The sequence below is a fragment of the Bradysia coprophila genome, unplaced genomic scaffold (genome assembly GCF_014529535.1).
Source record: "Bradysia coprophila strain Holo2 unplaced genomic scaffold, BU_Bcop_v1 contig_232, whole genome shotgun sequence".
In the NCBI taxonomy this organism is placed as follows: Eukaryota; Metazoa; Arthropoda; class Insecta; order Diptera; family Sciaridae; genus Bradysia; species Bradysia coprophila.
This window is the reverse complement of record NW_023503493.1, coordinates 19254389-19280602: the sequence shown is the minus strand read 5'-3', so window position 1 is coordinate 19280602 and position 26214 is coordinate 19254389. Positions and strand designations below refer to the sequence as shown.

The 26214-nt window shown below is 31.7% G+C and overlaps 1 protein-coding gene across 7 annotated transcripts in view; it reads right to left on the bottom strand.

The window, feature by feature from the left end:
- LOC119075844 (neural-cadherin) overlaps positions 1-26214 on the bottom strand; it is a 280539-nt gene that overhangs the window by 79588 nt on the left and 174737 nt on the right. The window contains exon 1 of one of the 7 annotated variants that reach the window (XM_037182397.1): positions 736-825. The exons of the other annotated variants lie outside the window; for them this stretch is intronic. Within the exon in view, the coding sequence (XP_037038292.1) occupies positions 736-787 (52 nt within the window). The 5' untranslated portion in view covers positions 788-825. Of the gene's footprint in view, positions 1-735; positions 826-26214 lie in introns of those variants that run through there. 7 annotated transcript variants of the gene reach the window in all.

Here is a 26214-nt window from a genome sequence, read left to right as displayed (position 1 = left end):
CATTGTTTGTTCGAATATGTCCCGTAAAACGTTAGTATAACAAAGCTTCAAGCTCCAAGCTCTTGATTGCAGAGCACATAATTTTTGCAATTGATCTGGTGTGGAAAGTAAATAAGATATATGTTTCAGTCTTCTTATTATGACTTAGCTCAGTACGGAATATTTTATAAGAACGGAAATTACACAAGTGAATAATCGGAGTATCAGAAACTTAAGAGGTATATTTTATGAGTCTACTCACATTCAGTGTGTAAATTTTAGCCAAACAAAGTACTTCAAATTTATAAAGTTAAATAGAGTGGAAGTTTAAGTAAATTTCTGCTTATTTTCTATTTTATAATTCGTTAAAATCGTGAAAGCTTATAATGGAAATGGAAACCATAATTAGCGCAATAATATTTCCAAACGGAAAAAATTAACAAGTTTCTCTGTAAATAATAGTAGACGCACAAATTTAATATCCGCTTTGCCTGTGTGTATATTGTAACCAATACAAACTCGCATGGACACAATATATTTTGTGTTTCCGCTCGGATATTGTGGGATATAAATTTTTATAGTTCATTGAAATGAAAATCATGCCGTTCGAAATTAAATGAATTAATGTGAATGTGAAATGCTGTTATCATTTGGAACATTTCGTAAATTAAGTTTTGGATTCAGCGATAATTCGTTTTTTTTTCAATTAAAATTCAACGGAATTAATTAAATAAAAAATAATTGGGAATTCGTTACCTAAGTACGTGCTATTTGTGAGTACCCAAAATATTTTTAAAGGATCCACCATAACGTTAAAAAGTATATCCAAGACTAGTCACCATAACATCACTTCAACCATTAATTTGTCAATACCATTCTTATTTAAAAATGAAAAATTGCTCAACAAAACTATAACGAAAAAATAATTCCACATATTTCTCTCAAATAATTGATTCAAGTTAAAGATACAAATATTATAACAATAAAGCGGTTAAATTGTACAATCACAGATCACAAACTCATTTAAAATGAGAAAAGTATTTCAATATCTTTTCCGGTTAACTTCAGCAGCACAAAGATGTTTTCAGCAATTAAATTTTTTTTTGTCGGGGTGAAACCTTTTTGCCAAATCACGTTTTACGAATAAACTGACACAAAAGGATCTCTTCTGTTATTATTTGCAAGATGTAATCATTTATTTATTTGTTGCCTTTTTTATGTATTTATCCTCGTTTGAATTTCATTCCCGAACCCGATATATATATATATAATAAAACAAACCGAAAATTTTCTTTTACACGCTCAACGAGTATCCCAATGGTTCATAAAATATTTATTTTAATTACGATTCTTGTTTGAATTCACGCCATAAATTATTCACACTTCATTCCCGAGCAAACAAATTAAAGCGATAAAACTGGCTGCATTTGTTTGTGGTGACACGTATGACGATCCGGAATCGTACAATATTTGCGAAGAGCGAATTATTATTATTTTAAATTCACAAATGATGTTTTGCATCACTTAAACTCATTAATTTTGCAAATTTTATAATTCAATTATTTTCTTCCACAGCGGCTCGGCTAAAAGCATATAAAACCGCAAATTTATTCATTATGAAAATAAATTCCGAACTTCATGTTCAATCTCTGTTAGCATAACAAACATTACTGTAGCATCACATCGCTAAGTAATACAACATTGTCATCGAAAATGTTGCTGTAAAACGCGCCGAAACTTTTCCTTCGCACCACAACTGATATTATAGTATCGCTGATCTCATCACATCGGAATGTACAAACAAACTAAATGCTTTTGCTGGTGAGCTTTTGAGCATTCGAGATAAGCTAGAGCGAAATGGTCGTGCTCAAACGAAAAGATATTACTCATGGGTGCGGTGGGTATGAGGGTGAGTTCTGTTATCGAAAATTCACCGCATATAGCATGGAAAGAGCACGTTGAATATATACGAAAAATATAATTTTCAATGAGTAGCATGCGCTGTGAGAGAGATATGTTTTGGTTTGGGTGTTCTGCTAAACTTTTATCTTAAAACCGAAGAAAAACATCCAACTGGTCGAACACGGTTAACACAAATATTATTGCCCTAGTAAAATCTTCTGTCCTACATTTTAAGCATGATGGAAAAGTGAATATACGGCTAGGTATTTCATGAATATTTACACGGAACACCAGCGTTTTGTATTTTCGACGATATTCCGTACCATTTAAATTGGTGCAGAGCAGAAGGTATAAAATATGAACGATGATGATTTTTATCTATAACATTTATACGAACGGTGGGCTTACCGTTTTGTTAAAGTGTTAGTATAACTTGGCACTTCAACAAAAATTGCTCAAAAGGATGGATATCAAACTAATTGAGAACATAATAATCTGTGGCAGGAAAAAGTTTCCTTTTCGAGAAACTGGTGGTGATAAGTTGATGAGATGAAGTTATTCAATTTAGTTTCTATGTGAAATGAAACTTGACGGTGTGATAGTTTCAAATTAATTTGATTAAATTCGGGTAAGATATTGGTAATGATTGAACCAATTAATTTTGACTGATTATTAAAACTTCTAAGTTCGTTTGACTTTCAACATTTTATAGAGTTATTTTTGCTTAACGTCAGTTCCTTATTTTATTACTCTTCTGTAGAGAAATAAATATTCGGGAAAGTTGTAATATGCTGCCAGGTACACCATGAAGTATTTTATTTATGTAACGTTGAGAAATTAATTTTAAAATGTTGCAAATTAGCACAGGCTGTTATCGAAACGTTTATAACTATTAGAGTATATGCGTATTTCAATCGTTATTCAGCTGATAAGTTCGTCGATCTAACAAAGATTCAGATCTAGACGAATAACCTTTACGTTACTTTAGACATACTAAAGTTAGGAAATACGTGGATGAGAAAGACACAAAATTGTGTAACATCGAGAACATTGGTAGAGAACAACAAAAAACAGATAAGGATGGATTTTAAAAATTAGAGAAAAATCAATTTAAACACCGAGGTCAACAGACTTCATACCAATTTTTAATGATCCACATTTCCCAATAAAATCATAAATGTTTAAAGGCTGTAAAGAAATAATCATATTTTCCTCGTTCAAGAAAAAAAAACCGATAAGCATGGAGGCGTTGAAAGTAGAACAAATTAAGGAAATAAACTGGTTCGTTAAAAAAAACCTTAATTTGATGTGGGTGAAATATTTAAATTGTTCAACTTTTCCGTGAATAATTTCTCTCATTAAACTCATGCAGGTTCTGTGCTCTGTTTTTTGTCGTTTTTAATTAGTCTTGTAATAAATTATCATTTTTTTGGCGAAAACATGAACAAAAACTTTTTTATTGCATCCTTTAGTTATATAAGATCGAAATGATATTTGCTTTAACTTACAAAGTGGCCAATCAATTTGAATAGATCTGCTGGCTTAGCTTTGTTTAACTTGTCAGAAAGTTTATCAATTTCATTAAATTTACTACGAGAAACCATATCACCATTACCTAACATTGATATTATTAAATTGATTAAGAGTCTCACATTCTCCAAGTATATATATTCACTTTCGGTAAAGCCATTAATTTGGATTACTTTCGATGCTTAGCTTTTCATCTTCTTGAGTCGTATAGGAGTTTTTGTACGTATACGTAAAATGTTTAACTTTCCCCACTTTATTATTTGAGTTTATTATCGCCCTTTTGTTCCGTCAGGAGCTTAAATCCCTCTAAGTCACAAAAGAGAATAAATATCACACAGCAAGTGTTTTATAACGATGGATGCAATGAAAATAAGACAAAAATTAACAAGACGATGTGTATATTGTGCGAAGTGAGCAAAACGATTTTCTGTTTTTCTTCATAGCACTACAAGTAGCGATGCTTGACACTAAAGCCATTCAATTACTTGAGATTTTTTTAATTTAGCTGTTTGCAACGAAGGAAAAGGGTGTTTGCTTCTTACATCAACTGCAATTAAATGCTGATTTTAATTATCATGGAATTAAAATCAATCAGGTGATCTCGTTTCTCCAATAATTGGATAAAATGGATACATACCAATGTTTGGTGAAAGGAATCAATTAAAAGAGGTACAATCACAAAATTGTCTGAGTCACTTAAAAAAAGAGAATGAATAGAATGATTCAAGACGAATGTCTGTGAAAGGCATCTACGATTACTCAAGAACTCAAGTAATTATTAGTTGAGATCCTAATGATTGTAACCATTTAATAGGAAAAATACGTATCAGGATAGACATTATACTGCTTTTTGTTGATTTTCTATGGCATGAATGTCTCCGAAAGCACACAGGTAGTTAATCAAAGTTTCATACGAAATGGAGATAATGCGAAGAATCCACTTTCATTGCTTATATGTGCGATAACTATCGATTGACCAACTATAATATATGACTGCGGAGTGTTAGTTCATAAATAAAAAAAAAGAATTTATTATGTATAGCCCCAGATCCAGATCCGGAAAGTAGTAATTAGTTCATCGCGTTCAAATGAAAATCTTGAATGCAAAATGTTTTCTTCTCAGCAGGCAATTAATCTCTTGATAGAATTGATTGCGGTATAACGTGAACTCAATTCTAACATGAATGGGAAAGTAAATTGTTTATGTTTTGCTGTAGCAATGCGGATTCAAAGAAAATAGATGTGTAGTACTCTAGTTGGTGGAATAACATTGCCATAAATTTATCTATATTGATCGACGCATAGAACGTCAAAAACATTTATTATGTTTGTTCAATGCACGAAATGTAAGTGTTTGTCAAACTCAAATATCTTGCCAACGTCCAACAAATTAAATTAAATTGACTCGAATATTACATCATATCGGAAACACCTACGGAAACGTATACCAGATAGAACTGATTTAAATATCCATTGAACCTTCCGCAATAAAATTTTATGTCAAACGATAAAACTATAACCTCCGACTATAACTTTATGCCAATATGATTTCGAATATCGCCCGGGTATATCCGATTGGGTATATGAAGCTAAGTTACAAAGTCTAAATTACACAATTTCAACGGAAAACTTTATTGGAAAACGACTTTATCTAAATCGAACCAACGAACCATACTGTCAATAAATGCCACGATTAACCGAAAATTTTCTACATAAACACCAGAGTGAGCTGATTTTTGTTATATAATTTAATTAAAGTTCTGTTTGAAATATGCTTCCTTGCATATATGTGCGGCAACAACTTATCGTGTCAACAGGAAATGGAAAACGATAAACATATTTTTCACATGATGAACGATACACGAAAACTTTTCTTTACGATTTAATTCCCTTGACTGAAAGTCAGGGTCTTACACCAGAAAATACCGAAATATGTGGGTGACAAAAAAGTTCACTATGATTGAAAATGTATGAAATGGTATGAAAAACGTTAAATGTGGGTGACAAAAAATCGTTGAAGGCACGATAACTTGAGTAATTCTCAAGCAATTTGGATGAATCTTTTTTTTAAATATGTGGAATTAAAATCTCGAGGCTAAGTTCGAAGATGGGCAATGTGGGACGAAGGATCTGGAAGCTATCCAGGAAAAACAGGATTTTACACTGTTGATTATAGCCTCAATCGAAAAAGATTACTTTGATGAAATTTGATTTGGTTGCGTAGTGTGTGTAAATCGTATAAGTATGTTCTCGATAGAGTTTATTTAATAAGTGGAAAGAACAATTCCATCAGTCGATGTCCAGCTTTGAACCGGTAAACATCTCCTGCTAGCCAATTATCAAATTTGATAGTCAATTATCAAATTTGATAGTCAATTATCAAATTTGATAGTCAACTATCAAGTTGATAGTCAACTATCAAGTTGATAGTCAACTATCAAGTTGATAGTCAACTATCAAGTTGATAGTCAACTATCAAGTTGATAGTCAACTATCAAGTTGATAGTCAACTATCAAGTTGATAGTCAACTATCAAGTTGATAGTCAACTCAACTATCAAGTTGATAGTCAACTATCAAGTTGATAGTCAACTATCAAGTTGATAGTCAACTATCAAGTTGATAGTCAACTATCAAGTTGATAGTCAACTATCAAGTTGATAGTCAACTATCAAGTTGATAGTCAACTATCAAGTTGATAGTCAACTATCAAGTTGATAGTCAACTATCAAGTTGATAGTCAACTATCAAGTTGATAGTCAACTATCAAGTTGATAGTCAACTATCAAGTTGATAGTCAACTATCAAGTTGATAGTCAACTATCAAGTTGATAGTCAACTATCAAGTTGATAGTCAACTATCAAGTTGATAGTCAACTATCAAGTTGATAGTCAACTATCAAGTTGATAGTCAACTATCAAGTTGATAGTCAACTATCAAGTTGATAGTCAACTATCAAGTTGATAGTCAACTATCAAGTTGATAGTCAACTATCAAATTTGATAGTTGACTATCAACTTGATAGTTGACTATCAACTTGATAGTTGACTATCAAATTTGATAGTCAACTATCAAATTTGATAGTTGACTATCAACTTGATAGTTGACTATCAAATTTGATAGTTGACTATCAACTTGATAGTTGACTATCAAATTTGATAGTTGACTATCAACTTGATAGTTGACTATCAAATTTGATAGTTGACTATCAACTTGATAGTTGACTATCAAATTTGATAGTTGACTATCAACTTGATAGTTGACTATCAAATTTGATAGTTGACTAACAACTTGATAGTTGACTATCAAATTTGATAGTTGACTAACAACTTGATAGTTGACTATCAAATTTGATAGTTGACTATCAAATTTGATAGTTGACTATCAACTTGATAGTTGACTATCAAATTTGATAGTTGATTAACAACTTGATAGTTGACTAACAAATTTAATGCGTCTACTACCAAAGAAAGATGTTTTTTTACTCAAGGTCTTACGGCAAAAATTTCATGAGCACACTATACTATGATTGAAAAGTGTAGGAAATTTTATGAAAAACGTTAAATGTAACCATCATTCTTTGTAGGCAATATAAGATATAAGTCATTCTCAACAAATTTCTGAATATTTTTTTTAAATTCATTATTCCAACAATCAAACAAAATATGTTACAACTCCCATACGAGTGGAAAGTTTGCGGCCAGAGCGAAGCGAGGGCCGTAATTCTCACGAGTCGTAATAATTTTATGGGATATTATATTCGACCAATAGAAAAATTCAATTTTACCGATAAAAAATAATAAAATACCGATAGAAATGTGGTACATGTCGCTGGCACCTCTTCAAGAAATCAGTAAAAAGTAAAAAAAATTGTCTTTGCTTCACTCTTTGTCGATTTCCTAGCGAATTCATCCTTTTACAAAATGTAACGAGAAGGCGTTTTGTTCGTTCCAAGGGAATTCATCCTTTTACAAAATGTAACTTAAAGACGTTTTGTTCGTTCCTAGGGAAATTCATCCTTCTACGAAATGTAACTTAAAGACGTTTTGTCAATCGCTCACTTTTGTCGTTTTCTGAATCGACAAAAGTGAAGAAACGAAAAAAAAAATTAATTTATCGGTCGTTTATTACCATCCACATTTTATTCACGAGTGACGGTTTTGTAAAATACCGGGGGACTTCCTTTTTGTACAAAACTGTAAGAGAAGAACATCTATCGTTTTTTTTTTTAAATTTTTACCAAAGTGAAAGAGTTGTCTCATCGTTCCACATTTGTAAAACTTCGCATCTACTCTGATTAAATTCGACAAAATGGCAATCAAACAGAATAATAGATAGCTCATACGAGTGGGAAGTTTGCGGCCAGAGCGAAGCGAGGGCCGTAAATCACACGAGTCGCATTTTATTTACGATTTGTGTGGTTGATTGAAAATCTTTCTGCAAATTTATAAGAAAAATCAGAACTCAAAGATCATTCGGTCTTCGAAGGTTTATTTGAAGAACTTTTTCTGTCAAATTTCGTTGTCATGTTTAGAGTAATCGATATATTAAATGTAGGCATTTTTATCAGTGATGCTTCGGAAGTTCAACAATGAAATTGGTCAAAAATATATTGAAAAAATTGTCAGTCAAGGGACCTGACCCGCCCAAAAGGTGGGACCTAGTACTTTGAGCATGTAATTTGAAATAGTGAGTGTATAAGCTGTAGAGTTTCGAGTTTGTTGTTTAGGGTAGCAAAACGAAAACAGCAGCTTAGAAATATTACATCAATAGTTGATATCAAAATTTTATTTCCTATTACGGTGGAGGTGGGCTAAACATAGTAAATTCGTCAGCCAAATTTTAATCGCCAGTTAGTGTTATAGATTAGGGTTTCGAAATGTCCGTGTATGGCAGCCACAGAATAGCAACGCTAATGTTTTTTTTTTCTCCCTTTTTGAAATTATCCGCCTTATGTAATCACGAGGTACGCGTAACAACGAAGTGGATCAATTTTTGAAAGGATCAGACGCAATGTGACTTTCATTATTTTACGAGAGAGGCAAAAAAATAGGACTTTCGATATTTTTAACGTTGCGAATTGGCAACGGACTATTAGAATATCCACGAGTAAGTGTTACATATAAAGCGAATTAAGGAAAAATCATCTTGCCCAATCGCGGAATTGACCACGGGACCTCTCGATTATGAGTCGAGAGCTCTAGCGCCAAAGACACGGGTTCTGTGTACTTTGTAATTGTTAATATTCATAGTAGAATGAATAAAGAATTCATTAGAAATCATCCTACCATTGAAAATATTCTCGAGGAATGATCGAACGACTGAATACCATTCCGATTTTATTATTTTTTCCACGAATGGTTGCACTTTGAATCAAAAGCTTTGGCCAGAAATTGATTACCGGTATATTCTTTCATGAAATAAGGTTCTGCGAAAGGCAATTTTGTAAATTAAAAAAAAAACTGTTTGAAAGATTTAATGTGATGTATATGTGAATCAAAGAAACTATGGAACAAAATTAATCACAAAAATGAATGTTGATAAAATTATAGAAACGGTATTTCATTCAACAAATAAAAGGATGAAACCCCTTTGAAATCGTATTGCGTTTGGTTTTCGATTTTGAAAAAAAGTCACAAAGCAGTGGACGCCAATGTTGCAGATAGAAGCCGATTTTCCTTCATTTAGTATTATCATTATTGAAAAATTGGATTTCAGGCCAATTATCATCACATGTGAATGGATGATGCTTCGACGAAACATGGCAAAACTGTAATTAGCGTGGAAATGCGCTTATCGTTAATTAAATTCATCATTGCTATAAATGTACCGTGCAAATATTTATGGGTTAGGCATTAATAAAGCAACGAAAATGAGTTGTCGGTTAACAATTTTATGTTTATTCAGCCAGAATATTCCCTAAAATGAAGGTCGCGGTTAATTACGATCCACTGTTTTCAATCGTAATTATCATCATAACTCTTCATTTTTAGCGCTGGTTAAACAAAATGGAAATAGAAAGGAAATACATCCGGAATGGGTAACCAACATTTTGATACATCTAGTAATGATCGTAGCCCCTCATATATATTCCATAATAAAATTATAACTTTTCCCTTAAGTAAACACAAAAACTCCAATGGAATGGTTACGTTAAAATAAAAGAAAAAGAATGCTAAACATTTCCAATGATTCACCAGTAAATCATGGCGTACAAACTGAAAATGAATGAAACGAAATGGTAAAATGGAGGAAATGTGACACTCCCTCTTTAACACTTTCACGAAGAGAAAACACTTTTGCGTGTTTGCAAGTTTATACATTATTTTATTAATTAATCTCCGTGCTGTGTAAATACCATGGATATACATAATGAATTGAAATTTATAATAAAAACGTTCAAACATCCTTTATTAAGCATTAATAACATTTCCGCGGCAGCCTTACCAGGCATACAATGAGCGAATTTTCATTTTTTCCCCCTCATCGAAACATTTCTTTGAAACATTGTTCCAAGTGTGGGGCGACATGTTTTGTTGAAGAATTTCGACGACTACATTCTCTGTGGCAGGTTAATTCATCTAATCATACACAAGTCTTTAATTAAGTTTTATGTTGTTGTATGTTCGTACGCAACGTACGGTAACAATTGTCGTTGTCTCCAAAATATTTCTGATGAAGCTTATTTACCTCGCAAGAGAAAATCGATTTTTCAGAAGTTAGTTGAATGAATTTGCAGCTAATATGATTATGAAAATTAAAAAAAAAACGATTGTTAATCGTCTGTTGTCTGAAACATTTAAAAGCTCGACTTTCAAAATATCGCCCAAAATTTAGTAGGAGGTTACGACTTAGTCAAGAATACTGTAAAATCCCCTTTCAGTCACTTTGTGCAGCATTTTACATTAAAGTCCAGAACGTAAAATATTTATTTTAAATGAAGTCATAAATTATTCATAGGTAAAGTTGGTAACGTCTTATTTTGCACGCCAGTTCAGCTAGTTGTGTGACTTAATTATTAAAGTAATGTCAATGTTTAACAATGATTTTTGAATTTAGAGCTTAGTTCTATTTGGCTAATAACGACTTCGATAATTATGATTTTGATGTTGATATTAGGGTGGGTTCATGTTCGATAGTCCATTATTGAAATGAGTTGACGCTGCAAGTAAGAACTTCTCATGACAAAAATTCAAAAGTCACTAAAAACTTTAATTTCCATTACACAGAATATTCAAATGTGATGCAAGTAATTTGCCTTAAGTAAAATTACAATAAAAAGTAAAAGAAAGCTTTTCAATATTTCATTCCTACAATTTTAAATGCACACCAACCAGCTCGCCAGCCAGAATTTGTTTAATAACTAGTCTTCAATTTTAATTCGCAGAATAATTTTGTGGAATAACAATGTAGAATAGCGATAAAAGTTTCTGGCTAAAACCTACACAGAAGCCGAGAAACGTAATTAATTTTTTTTTTTAACTTTTGATTGTAACCAGCGAACGAATATACATACGTATCCATTTTAAGACCGTTCATGATGATTATTATCGAATTAATTTGTTGGTTTAACTTTTATTAAGTTCTCTGGTAAAATTAACTTTCATATCAATTATTCAAGCATATAATATGCTCTATGAATGTGGTTTTGTGGAACGAATTTCATTACATCCAATTTGTGGTAGTTTAGTTGGCGCAATTCTTGTGACAAATCAACAGTTTTGTGTTGACTGAGCAAACACATAAATGCCATTAAGAAACATTATAACCACATTTGATTGTTGTAAGTAGTTTTTTTGATTCTGTCTTTGGCTTAATGAAAATAGGGTGTTGTGATGAGTGGGATTACAAGTGAAAAGTATTTGAAACTTTGAGATTCATTAAATACTTCGGAAGGGTAGTTGTTAGATGCCTCCCACGCGCCCACTTGATCAAATTTTGATCAAATGACGGTATATCATTCCAGAAAATCTTTCTATCTGTCTTCATATCAGAACTTTTCATTACAAAAGCAATAAACGAAGATACTTTCGTTCTGAAAAAATAAAAAACTCGAAACAAGAAGCGAATTACCAGAATTTAATGAAATAGACTGCCAAAAGGAAATGAAATTTATGTTTTCAAAAATAATAAAAATAAACTCAATCTACTGCCTGGCTCACTGTGATAATAGTACCGTGTAGTGTAGCAACTATACTCGTTTCGAAATAATTCAATCAATGATGTGAAAATGTTACAATAACAGATTGTTGGATGTGCATTTTGGCAATTACTTTTCCAACAAGAAACATTTACGAGTTTTTAGTGGAAATTAAGTTAGGAGTAAGTACAGATTTTATTGTTTTAAGATAGAAATGTGAAAAGTTTTATGGGCAAATAAACAATTTCCGAATTTTATGTAAACAAAATGGTTATTTACTTTATTCCGATGGCTGTGTGAGAGACTATTAACCGTAACTGGGTATCATATTGGCATTGTAAGTGGAATGAATTATCATACATTTGCAATAAAATTGAATAATGGGACTTTGGATGAATTTTACTATTTTCGGTTTTATGATTGAAATGGTTTTTATCCTTTGAATGGCCTTCATAAAATGCCAAGGTTTACAATGGATATGAAATGGCTTTCCTTCCGTTCGAATTGAAAACGTTAGCATTTCGTTTGAATGACTCATCTGGTGTTTACAGTATTCAAGTTGAACCAATTCATTTTAAGAAATTACAGCTCGTTACAATTAAAATGACAAAAACTTAAGTTTAAACTTTGTTTCCTGGAAAGGTCTATTCATCTGTTGTCGACAACAACAACAAAGTTAAGCAAAGAGATCGGAAAACTGTTCTGTTTTATACAGAGAAATCAGCATCAAAACATCTAAACTACAAAATTTGTCAAAATAACAAAAGTGCCAGACTGTACAATGTACAGTATACATTATGACGATATACATTGACACAACTCAACATAATTTGAAATGAAAATTGTGTACAATAGCTTAATTGGATAGTGCATCACCCCTGCAACGTGGAGATTCTGGTAAATAAATTGGTAAAAAAAAACTGTGAACGCAAAGGACTAATTGAAATCGAGTGAAAATGTAAGATTGTTTGTACCTGTATTTTCATCTGTCTGACTTAAACAGTAACAACTCTGTCCTTATTTCATTGAGCTGACCAGAAACTAATGCAAACAGTTTCTAACTGAATTTATTAATATTTATTGGTAGCAGATGAGTATTACGTTTCAAAAGACAAAGGAAAATGTAAAATCGCCTAGGGACACAAAGCTGCTTATGCGCTTTCGGTTAGCGGAAAATTAAAAAACTATTCTCTTTAATTTTAAATAAAATAAGTTTGTTTCGTTGAACACAATATACAATAGAATTGAGAATCCTACATGTGAAAACATTGTACATTAGGTGAGGGCTGCATGTAATGGTCAAAAGAAGTTCGATTTAAAAAGTTTTCGAAGCTGAAGTTTAGTGAGTTTAGTGAAGAGTTTAAGGCAGCAGTGTAATTAATTCTTTTTATTAACTTTCTATCAAAGAAAAAGTTCATAATCGAGAGAAATTACTTATCTGCAGCGTACACTTCTTCTATTATCCCAAACTTTCTAAGGTCAATTAATTTTAAACAATTACCTCGAAGGAAAACTTCTTTTTTTTCAACCCAACCATATCAGTTATGATCGTTATGTCAAATTCAGAACCGCCACTGCTACCCGAAGAACTACTACAGTTTCGGCAAGAGTTTAGGTATAATAAATTGCACATAAAAGAATATTTTCACACAATTCTTTTAAAACTCGCACATATTACATAACGTTCGCTCATAAAAAACCATTTTTCCACTAAAAGATTTTTTTTTATTATGAACAAACGGGGTATCATGTTATTCACTTTATGTTCACTCATTTTTCATATCGTTGGCATTTAACGGAAATTTTTTCACTCTATTATTACACATGGTCGATCACAATGCTTACAACATTCTGAAACGTTTATAATATGATTTATCATTGGTTCAGTTCCATCAACAGCGTTTATAATGAATGGATAATATATATACGAAGAGGAGCATTTTCAAAAAAAAAAAAAATGTTTGAACAAGACTCAACTATAGAACGTGCATGCCCCCATGCAATAGGTATCATGCACTTCATGTATGTGTAATAACGTGTGCAGTTTACATACTTATTTACCTTCGAGTTAACTTGAACTTTGCTAAAATAATTTCATTTGATTGAACTTATCGTACAATTTAGCTGTATAGACGAAAATCAAATGTCTCTTTTAAATTAAAAGAAAACTTCACCAAAGTCAGTTCAATGATACCCGTGTTCGGTAGAGCAAACATTTTCATGTAACATGTGGTTATGAAATTCAATTTGAAATGCTTGGTTTTGTCGATGGTTTTCTACAGTTTAAGCTAACATTCAATTCAATTTTATTGGAATGGCAGGATCGAAAAGATTACAATGCGAATCAAGTCGAATTTGGATTCAATAATTCGATTGAAAAACAAAAAAAAAGTGAGAAAGAAACGTTGTCTGAAGGACATTTGTTACCATGCGGTGGTAGACGCAGACTATCACTTATTAAAGAAACGTAATTTAGCGATGAGCTCCATTTTTTGCATGTGCGGCAAATTGAAAAAAAAATCTGCAACAAAACTGAATTTGCAAATGACAGAAAGAAACTATTTTTGATAGACAAAGTAACATTGACCCTTTCCACCGATGATGGTTCTAAGATTGTCTATTTAATTACCCGCATAGCTAGGTACTGCTAACAGTAGCAAAAGTTTTCTTGAAAAATTTAAATGTTTTTTTTTCTCACTACCATATTTACATAAGCTGTACTGGGAGCGCATTTTTTCTCATTTTCTCTGCCGAGATACTGGTATTTTTATTGCTTGGACACATATTTCCATTTGTGTTTGTATTTTTCTACATGTATCCACTCTTGCACATATAAATATAATGTCCATAGAATGGCTTATCTCGATCAATTTGACAGAAATAAGGAAAACCTGATGGATGATAACCCTTGAAAACATAACTTTTCGACATTGTACCGGCCTCAATTGTATTTCTTACAACTCGAATAGTTTGCTGTCACATATCTGTCAATACAACCATTTCATTGTGATTCAAGAGACTGTATTGTACAGCAGAGATAAAATCAAATGTAAAAAAAATTGAGTTAATCGTACATATGAGAAATAATTTTTAAAAAAAACTACATCCATCGTCAGTACAGTACAATATGTTCCCGACAAAAGTCATGCCTCAACCACTGCGAAAAGAAGACACTTTTTCATCTTTAAACTCTTGACAGACTATATGAAAGTAGCACAGTTGTAATAACGTCACAAATTTTTGTCCAGAAATTTTTAAAACGAACAATTTTCATTTTTCTACATCCGTTTTTAACGCTAACCGATTTTTAAAAGAGATAAATTTATTTTTGTTCTGGCGTCATTTGATATAAAATTTGTTAAATGTGAATAGAAAGAACCATTTTCCTAGAGAAACATTTGCAATGAAATATTGCGAAATTATTGGATCGAACATTAAGTGAAAAGCTGGAGTAAATTTTTCGCTTATTCATCAACAATGTATATATACCCGAGAACCTGGTTCTCTGGATATGTATGTACGCTTTACTAACAAAAGAAATTAATCCAATTCGCAATATACCAAAATTATCTTATACGTGATATCCTACCACATGCACCATATATATTTGAACTAGACTAACATTATGTTTCCAATCGTCCGATAAATTGGATTCAGTTTCTCCATTTTGCTTCGAAACTGTAGATGTGGCATTAGTGTATTGGCCTTCTTTGCAATAGATAGAATTACGGTTATTATAACTAGAAAATGAGTCTTACAGTATTCCATTCAAATTGCATATCATACGTTTGCATTGTTGATTCTGTTTTGTTTATATTCGAATTCACAGAAAAATTGCATTAATTCAACAGTATCCCAGATGGTGAACAATGTCGAAAGTAATTTTTCTGAGTGAATTATGTCTTCAGAAAAAATCTGTGAACTGTGACTTTAAAAGTTTCAGGTAAAATGGAAGTTACTGAATATATCCGATATCCGATTTTATTGAAAGTTTTTCGAAAATGTTTTCTCGGTTTGCTAAATTTCGAAAAATATAAAAATGTTCCTATTGGGGCAAAAGTTTTGCGATTATATTTGAGTTGTTCATGCAAATGTAATATGACAATTTCTGTTTATTTCATTCTTCATTCAGATACTTTCGATTATGTGACATGGAAATCTACGGAGAAAAGATTTGTTTACGATAAAAAGAGGAAAAATTTTAACGTGAAATGGATGGAATTTATTTTCAGAGAATTTTTTCCGTTTGAAAAAGTAATAAATGCCATCCTTGGGTCCAGACAAAAATTTGAAAACCTTCAAAATCATCAGAAATGTGGACATATTAATTCAAGATGAATCCGATGAAGGTTAAACTTCTTCAGGAGGAAAAGAATTTAAATAAAATTCTGTGTAGGTAGGAGATAATAGAACAACCTACGAAGTAGCTAATGGACATATCTGATGGAAAGTTTCTAAACAAATTAATGTAACGTTTACGGTTCCACTTCAGTTAATAATTTACTGCGATCATCTTAAAAAAATTGGCAAATAAATTTTAATGATAATTTGAGGTTAAGTAAACAATGTCACTTAAACAGACAGTCACAACATATCAGCAGTGACAGAACCTGAGCCATATGGATTGTATTCGAAAGAAACTTCAGGTGTATATTTAACCAATCCCACTATTAAAAATGTAAGGAGTTGAATTCATGTTGGTTGAAAAATATTCGAATATAGAACTCGGCTAAAAAATTTAAATAAAAAAGAAGAAACAAAAGAATTCTACCCGAAACGGTGTTTTATTCAGTCAGTTGTCAGAGCATATATATAGCCTGGCTGAGCTAAAATTTAACACTTCCAACCGTTCGAGGAAAATATGTGAGCAAAAGCGAACTTCCAGTCACAATTAATTTAATTTCGCCCGATTACACCCACATTGTACCATTATTTTTCTAACAATTTGCAAACACACAATAATTGTCCTAAGCGACACTAAATTAGACATAAAAAAAGAAATTCTCAAATATTATCTTAAATTCTTTAAATAGAGAAAACATAAATGAATTCTTATAATTAAAAAAGCCATTAAATTTCCTTTTTTCGGCTCATTTTTCTTCTGTTTTCCAGAGTTTTTTTTTGTTGCTCCCTTTAAATTTTCTATTCAAGCGAACTAATTGAAATATAAATTAAAACACTTTCGGTACAAAAGAAGATAATTTTTTTGTGTGTGTTTTTAACGTTGAATTCACTCTCAATGTGTAATGTTCTATTATATTGGAAATTGAAGCAAACGAAAAGTTTTTCGTTCTCGTTACATGTGCTAACGGACACAGTAGATATATAGCAATTCTCATTTGGTTTCCAGCTGAATTTTATTATATGGTCTCAGAGTTGTGCAAAATTTTATTCGAACAATTTATTTAGTTTAGACAAAATGAACAAATATCAAAGCTATATACACACACACAGGAGGTCTGTTTGTGTATATATAATAATATTAGGTTTCTCTCTTGATTTCGATTCTGCCAATGGGAATCGTTACTTGATGGTTTTTTCAAAAACAAAAAAAAAAGTTTTAATGGTCAGTTAAATAAAAATTTATTCCAACAAAAATCTAATTTGTTCCGAACTGGATGAACTGGATAGAATATAGAATATATTACAATATATCTACACAAAACTGAAATGCTCAAACGAACATTCATACCTACAAATGAAACCAGTGAAGTGTTTCAGCGAAATAGGTAAAGTCTGGGTTTGTTGAAAACGAAAACAAAATTAATATCAGAAATGGTAGAAAATTAAATCAAGAAGTTGTTAGTGTTGCCCATACAAAAGAAACCGCAGAAAAATTGTAAACTTTTTGCATTTAGTTGTTCTTTACAATGTTACTGAACTTTATTGAAATTGATGAAAGTACTGCAGCGGAAAATTTGTAATGCAAAGTACATTTTGTTTATAACTTAAAAGGAAGACTTTGTGGCATCCGTTTGTATGCACTGCTACATGAATGTTTTATATAGTGGCAACATTATATGCTCAAATGGGGAAGAAGGTATTACCATTTTAAAAAAAATCTGAAAATATTTTCTATTAGTTTTGCCAACAATCTCAAAAATAAATTGAAGTATAAATTTACTACATTAACTTTAGAATCAGCTAATTATCTGTGATGAAGAACGACGACCAAAACAAGCGAAGATTTTTAACTGCTGTTCTTGCATACATATTAAATTGCATGCAATTGATATGTGAAGGCTTTTGTAACCAACAGTAATAACTATTTGGCAAGGGATAAAAAGATTGAAAAATAGAGTTTACGTGTGATTATTGTTGATCCGAGGCGAAGTAATCAATAATGGATTTTACACGCTCATGAAATTCGATGAAAAGAACGATTTTCGACCCGCAAGCATGTAAGTGACTATTACATGCTGACGGCATCGAAAGGCGTGCATAAATAATAAAAGTACGTTTTTTGACGAATGCAGCATGAAAAGGGTTTTATATGCCACAGATACGCAATGGTAGCATTTCGATTTTATGCGGTGATACTGAAGTTCGTAGTAAAATGTACTCGATTGCGTGAAAATTTTAGTTTTCACTATTCAGTTACAATCTGTTCACTAGTCGAAACAACAGATTTCCAAGCAAGTTTAAATACATGTTAACATAAATCCGATTTCTCATTTATGTTTTTTGAATTGACTTTAGGTCTTATTTTGAATTTAACTTTAAGACCTGATTCATTCTTTATTCAGCCCGTATGAATCAAGATTTTATTTGCATTTTACATTTACAAAATACCGATTTCCATCCTCATTATTTCCTTACTTTTTCAACTTGTTAATTGAATGGTAATTGGACACTCAAAAACTTTAGAGTACAACTTACTTGCATGTTTATCTTTAATTTGTACCCAGTGAAACTAATCAACAGTTTGAAAATTGTAGAGACAAGAAGCTTACCTGTAATAAAAAAGGAAAGAGAAATTATTATTTAGTTAACGAAATTGAATGAAATTTAATTTTAGTTTCGTTTAAGTTTCATTTGCAACTTTAATTGAACGTAATAAAGAGCAAATATTTCACTTGAATCTGAAATAACATATGTTTGGCGTTCTAATTTTATATTATTACTACAACAGCCAGTATTGTTTAATCATTTGAATGTAAATTTCGGCAAGCTTTCGCTATATAGAAATTTTACCGCTAATATTGTACAACGTAAAAAGTTTCGTCAGAGAGTTTGAGTTCATATTCGTTTTTTTTTATTCTTTTCCTAAAATTTAAAGAATTGGTTGTTGAAGAACGAGATAGGTCCTAGGCGACTGCTCTATCCCTATATCTATTTTGTAAAAATAATTTGCATTGTTCGTAAAAGTGGAAAATCGCATTATTTGCTTTATCTTATTTATTATTTTTATGCCTGTGAGCCTCGCCGCGCCGTGAGCAATTTCGAAGAGTACTATTAAAATGTCTGTCAGACATATGCAACTCTGGCGTATTAAAACCCAACGTTTGTTTAATAAAAAACTGCATTTGACATGTTCTTTAAAAAAGTAATCATTTACTTGCATGCATTTTCTACTCTGGTCTATGAACAATGTTATAGAAAAAATGCACATTTTCACGATTATCGTTTCCATGGAAACGTTCGGTTTAAAGTAATGTTGTTGGTTAAATTCTTATAGATTTTTGATGTTTGTCAAATATTCGACAAATCGAAAAGTTATAATACCAACGGTGGTACTTTGGTAAGGCTCAAGTTGCCAATATCGCAAAATTGTTTAAAAACATCGAGTTTTTAAGAATTCGTTCACTTAAAATGAAGTCGTAATAAGAATTGGAGTATCATAATAAATATCAAAAGTCATAAATATCTATAAATGTATACAAATCAAGCAAGCCATTACACAAGTTGAAAACATAGACTGTAGCTTTTCATTTGATAAATTTTCCAGAACATTCTCACTGTCACCAATCCAGTAAATCATTCAAGAGCTCAACTTAAAGATGCTCAGAAAACAATTCATTTGATGCAATAAATAAATGTTTTTAGCTATTTTAGGGTTCAAATTGAACAACATCAAAACTGTGTGCGGTTAAGATACTTATTTTCTTAAAATGTGCTTGTATGGTAAGCTATCTATAATAGCATAGGAGTATACAACACATAACACACGACTGTCGATCTCATATACTTTTTCCGAAATATTATTAAATTAACGCTGTACTTACAATGAACAGAATTTTATAGTTGGAACATATTTATCCCGCATTTTATTCTTAGTTACAATTTTAAATTGTTTGACTTACTTTACTAGTTATAAATGTAGTACTTCAATGTACTTTCGATTTAATATCTCATAAAAAAAAACAATTACTATTTTATAACTTCCTTACTTGCTAATGCCCTTTCGCTTTATTAGGTAACTTAATGTTCTCAGAGCATCAGTATTTTATATACGTACGTACGTTACATGTACTTGTACATTCACAATGGTAGACCATAATGTCTTACAACTTTATAAAGATATTTAGAGCTTAACTCAGGAATAAAAGATTACAATTATGTATTTACTGCAGGTAAATTAATTGATCAAGTCAAATAATAAAGGTTTCCTAACAAGTTTTATCGAAGACTGTTGATGCTAAAAAGGTATTTTACAATGATTGGTTTCAGATAATTAGTTTTGGAAGAAGCGGGATATTACAGAAAAAGAGGTTATAATTAATAAACTGGCGACTTTACTTATTTTATTTTTAAAGTAATGAAGTGGGAGCGATGAAAAATGTTAATTGCAGGGGCTATCGAGATTCGATTTTGTGTCAACCATTTCCAAAAATAAGCAGAAAATTCACGAGAATGTGATAAGCTTATAATGCAATTTTATCGTAACATTAGCGCACTTTCAGTTTTAGAGGTTGTTTATGGAATGGATGAAAACGTAGTAAAAAATTGAGTAAAATTTCGATTTTGCATTACGTAATAACAACAATATGATTAAATTAATGCAATAATCAGAAATTTTAGATTTATTTAAATTTTTTCACTTTGAGCGTAAAAACTGAAATTCGCGAATTCGCCCAACACTTTGAATTCGCATACTAATCCAAATCAATTATACTCTCAAATCCACCAGCATACAAACACTCTCTAACTTAGTCACTGTCAACATTAATGTAAAAATAAGGAACAGACAAAAATCAACGATTTGGTTATGCCAACACACCAAACATGAAAATGTTATAATATTGCAAAAGTAGTAATATTATTCGTTTGTAATGTTCCCTTAACTATATTATTACAGCCACGCACCTTCGATTCCTACGACCAACATCTAAGATTATATTTTTTGACTTAAGTACTTTGAAAGAGCTCACGAAAGTGCACAAAAGTACGCTATTGAATCATGTATTGAACCAAAAAAAACTTGTGGGTCAAATGCTCACTTCAACGCCCACACAATTTGTCTTTTTCTAGAAGCTAGCATTAGGAGCACCAGAGAAACATTTTTGGATTCGTGTCATTACAATACAATAAGGTGTAGTGATTTTTGGAAAACGTCAAGTCATGTGTTCAAAAGTCAAGTCATGTGTTCAGATATAAGATTTCTCTAAGTCGAGAGTTAATGGTTTTCTCTGCGCGAGACTTGCGTTTGTTATATATAAGTTACAAATTGGGCTAGAAACTGTTTTAATTGAGATTGTCGGATCTTGTAATTAATTAGTTGTACATGAAAGATTTCTTTTAGCCTCCTGACTTATAATATACTTTGAACTTGTCTGACTATAATGTGTTCCTTGAACACATTCGCAACTACATACGAAAATAACGTCGTAACTGGATAATTTTACAGTGATTTTCCATAATAATTGGTAAAATATTGTAACAAAACTCGGTGTATATATATTGTTAGTGGAACATTAAGTATATGGTACTCAAATGACATAATAAACTAGTGTAACAACTATCTCGTAGTCACAAAATTTGATGAAAATTCTGATGAAAATGTAACGTAAGGAACAAAACGAAATTACCGATACACTTGCATGAAAAGTGCAATTATGTATCAATAATTGAATTATTCATATTTCATATAAAATCGATACTTATGGGTTATAGCAGCAGGTAGACTGTATAACAATTTCAGAAACACCTGAAAACAAAAGGATTACAAAGGTAGAATTTGAGTAAATTAATAACCATGCTCCAATGAGTTTTATCTACAAAATTTAATAATGCGAATTCTCTCTGTGTATGTATTACAGTTAGCTGTATATCTTCACTAATTTGGTTCGTATCTGCAGAAGAGGTTTATTAGAGCTCACTTAAATACGTGTACGTCGGTTACGGGAAATAATTTCGAAGCGAGTCGGTGCCTATAAATATTAGATATAACTGATTTATCACGTTCTATTTGTATTATAACGCTATAGGTAGGTGGGGCTGGGGCGGTAGATGTTGTAGTTGCATTGTTTACCTTAACACATTCTTAATGAAGATTAAATTTGATCGATCTTATTGAATTTGTAATAAGTAACGTGCATCTTAATTCTATTAAAACATATGGTTGTGTTTTACTTTGAACCATGTGTGATATGAAAGTGAGCACTTTCCGAAATATTATTAGTCTTACCTAAAATTTGTGCAACTAATTTATTCTATAGTGAAATTTCGACAAAGGAAATTCCGGCAAAGTCAGTTCTATAGTTGTTGTTGAAGGAGAACGAGCAACATGTCTACATTGATGCTGACTGCTGTCTACATCTAAAAGTACAATTTTTCTTTCGTATGCCAACATCTCAGCAATAAGACAGCACTTTGTATATATAACGATTTGAAGAAAATGCCGACAAAGAATTTTACTCAAATGTGTGTTCGATGGAAAATGTTCAGACAGAATCTACAAACGAAAAATAAGTATATCTAAAAGGCACACCACCATTCGATAAAGAATGTGGAAGCAATCACTTTCGAATATCTCTTGTCCAAAAGTGATTGCCATTATTTTTATATATAAAACTTTGATATGGGTTAACTTTCGCTGTGAACGTATAGTTTCGTAGATGCTTAGAGAAGACTTCTGTTTGGAAATTATTGTACGTTAGAGGGAAAGAAAATGTTTTCACCAATTACGGGACATCATTACGTGATATCGAAATTAGTTTTATTTAACGAACTGGGAGTCAAATGATTTCTATACAATAACATAGCCCCGAAACGTTTAATAACCTTTTAATGTTTGTTTGTTTTGTTTGTTTATTCATTTCTACATCATGAATGGAAAAGGAGTATCAATTTCAGATACTTTAATTTGTGTAGACGAGATTACTATTTGTAGCTAGCGTGTGCCAACTTTCACAATCCAACAGGCTGGCCTCAGTCTACTACAGGCGTAAAAATTAACCTACCATCTCAGAACTACGTTATTTAAGTGTTCATTACTCACAATTCGGTTGCTTGGCTAAAGTATCAACAAAGCATCCTGTCTTATCTGTTAATTGATTTGATTATTCATTGATTCATTCAGCCGTTTATTTTGTCAAATTTTCACATTGCAAAGGCAGGATGTAACTCTCAAAAATACAACCACTAACTTTAGTCATTCATCTTTCATTTTCCCAACAGCCAAAAACTTTATTGTCCCATATTTCCCTATATCTGGAATACGATCCTTTTATTTTGCCATCGTTCAATTAGCACTGAACGATGTTTACCGCAAACCAGAACAGTCCTCTTTGCATGCCAATCGACTGTTCAACCTCAACACTATTTTTCATTCAATGCACGCAAACGAATTCAACTAAACCAAAATAACGGCGGGTACAGCCACAACAACAGCAATATTAGTCAAATTAGAACAATAAAGGCACTGAATTAGGTAAGTGAATTTGTCTTTCAGCTATGCCGTCTATGAAGAGATTTATGAATTCGGCGACGGCAGTGGTACTGTTTGCTCGTGTGCATCGAATGGCGGAGACTGCATAGACTATTCATATGTGGAGAAAGTAAAATTGAACAAAACCACAATGACAAACCATATATCGTACAGAGATAGCATTGTACGTGGAGTAATGGAATCGTAAATTGTTTGTTGTATATTCGAGAGGCTTTAATTATTGTTTGTTTTGTCGGAGTTTCGATGATTAAAACACGTACACTTACTGCCTGCGGTCAATGAAAATGGGTTAGTACTTGGTTTCTACGATGCCATTGAAATCAGGATTTTATTAGGGAGGATGGTGGAGTCGGGTTACAAATGCAGCAAAAGAAAAAATTAAACCCCACCGGAAATATCTGCCTACTCTGAAACCAATACGTGAGTCTTTGCAAATATTTCAAATAGAAAATCATGAGCTAAGTGGAAGTATGTTACCGCAGGAACCTTTTTCATTTAATTGTTTAGATTATAATTTGTCAATTTTTCTTTAGGTGGAAGCTGTGAAAATTCAAAATGTTCGTTTCGCTTCGTTTACTAGAACTCATAACATTTTTGTATACTTTTTAAACACTTCAGCACATCGATACAGCTGACAGAGTCAGAGATATACAGAATAATTCCCCTATTAATGAAATTCTGCAGCGTAATGGTTTTGCCATAATTATTCTATCTTCAATTTAGGTTATTAAATCCAGTAGTGCACTCGAAAATAATGCAACTGATTGTAGGAATTGTTGATGCCATTAATAGGAACAATGCTACGTAATAAACCTCTACCTTCATTTAATGTCAACCTAAAAGGATGCACTGATGATGAACACTGAAAAATTGAGCTTGCATATATACAGATAGTGATTACACATATAAAATAAACTTCGGTATTTGTCTATTGTAGACTAGTGCTTCAAATATCGATGTTGTGCAACACGGAGCTAGTGTGTGTTTTCAAAGAAAATGGAGAGTTTTAGCAGGAACAATAAATGGGAAAATATTATCTTATACCCAAACAAAATCCCGGAATTTAAATGTTCGATTTTATAAATACACCCGGAGTATTTATACTCCGGGTGTATTTATAAACGTCTAACAATGGTTCAGTTCGAATGATTTTACAGATAAATATCTGTTTTTCAACAACAAAAAAACATCCAAAATCAATAAACCAGAAGGAAGTTGTCTACGTCTCCAAAGCGTATATCGTTAAATTTAATATCAACATTTTGATGTAAGAGCCCAGATATTCACCGGCTCTTTTATAATAATCTGAATTTAAGCTCTCCCTTTTCGTTAAACGACAGGTTCATGAAAATTGTTTCTAATCACCGATTTTGTGTAGCCTTTTTAAGCACAAAACATTCTATCCTTTCGACTATTTTGTTGTTGTTGATAAAAATGGACATTTTCGGTGCGTACCTTTTTCCAATGTGAATTACATTGTATAGAATAGAAATTTTTTTTGCATTTGAAAATGGTGATTTGATCATTGATTGGTTCGTTTAACAGTTGACACGGGGAAAAATGTTTTATTGCTGCTGTTTTATTAAATCGAAATTTCTGTTTAAAAAGAGAACGAGGACGCAAACAGATGAAAACAATTTCAAAATTTAATCAAAACATAAAATTGTCAATAAATTGAAATGAATATTTGAGCTCAATTAAACCTTGATGATGGCAAACAAAGTGTTAATTTTCATACAAAAATTCTAGGAATGAAAGAAAAAATCTCGGTAAAATTTTCAAAATTAAAAACAATTTCCAGAAAATTCAGAAAAAATAACCCACTCTTCTCTTTCACAACATTTACACTTTAACCACCCACCTCAACCAATTTTTAACAAAAAGCGAGACACTCTGAAAATGTGAAATATCCCCGCTATCAAACTTAATCATCTCGAAGTGCCTGACAATAACGCTCTTTATTGTGGGTATCACTACAGATACAATATTACAACGATATCAGTTTGTAATCAGCTACAATCAGAACAATAATGGAATATCCATGAAAACTGGATAAATTGCATCATATTTCAAATTTAAATCAATTTTGATTAAAGCTCTTATTATTTTATGCAGGACATAAGTATGAAAAATGTGTTATACCAGTTTTTGGTATAAAATATCCAATATTCCATCCCGTTGAAAAGGACGAGCTTTCAAAAGCTTTTAGTAAATGATTTCATTTAACAGCTACGATTATACCGGTTTTCGCTTCAATAGATAGTAAGGAGTATGGTGTGTTCGAGTTCGAATAACTTGGTGGTTAAAACAAAGTTTGAATAAAGCTAACGCAGTGTCCTTGCGAGTATTAGAGCCATCTATTCGAATCAATATGAAAGCTTGGTGTGTTAATGCTAAACTTTACTTATTCATTGTGAATATGAAAAGCTTTCTACATTCAACTAAGTTATACCACACTTCGAACCGAAAATGTAGTTAATTTGTTGAACTAATTAGGAACTACCACCAGTTGTGATTCTTCAGCAATTTACAGTTAAGTTTCAAAAGTGAAGCTTTGAAAAAACTTACATTTTTTACTACCTTTAGCACTGAAGGCGATTCAGATGGTTAAAACTTGAACGATGCGATCGTTTCAGTCGATAGAGACTCTCAACGGCAGAGTAATAAGACCACTCCATAATATAAAGAAAAGGAGAGCTTTTAAAAGAAATATATTCAACATGGTAGAAATAGAACATTATGAGTCGTCTCACAATGAATCCAGTAGTATAAA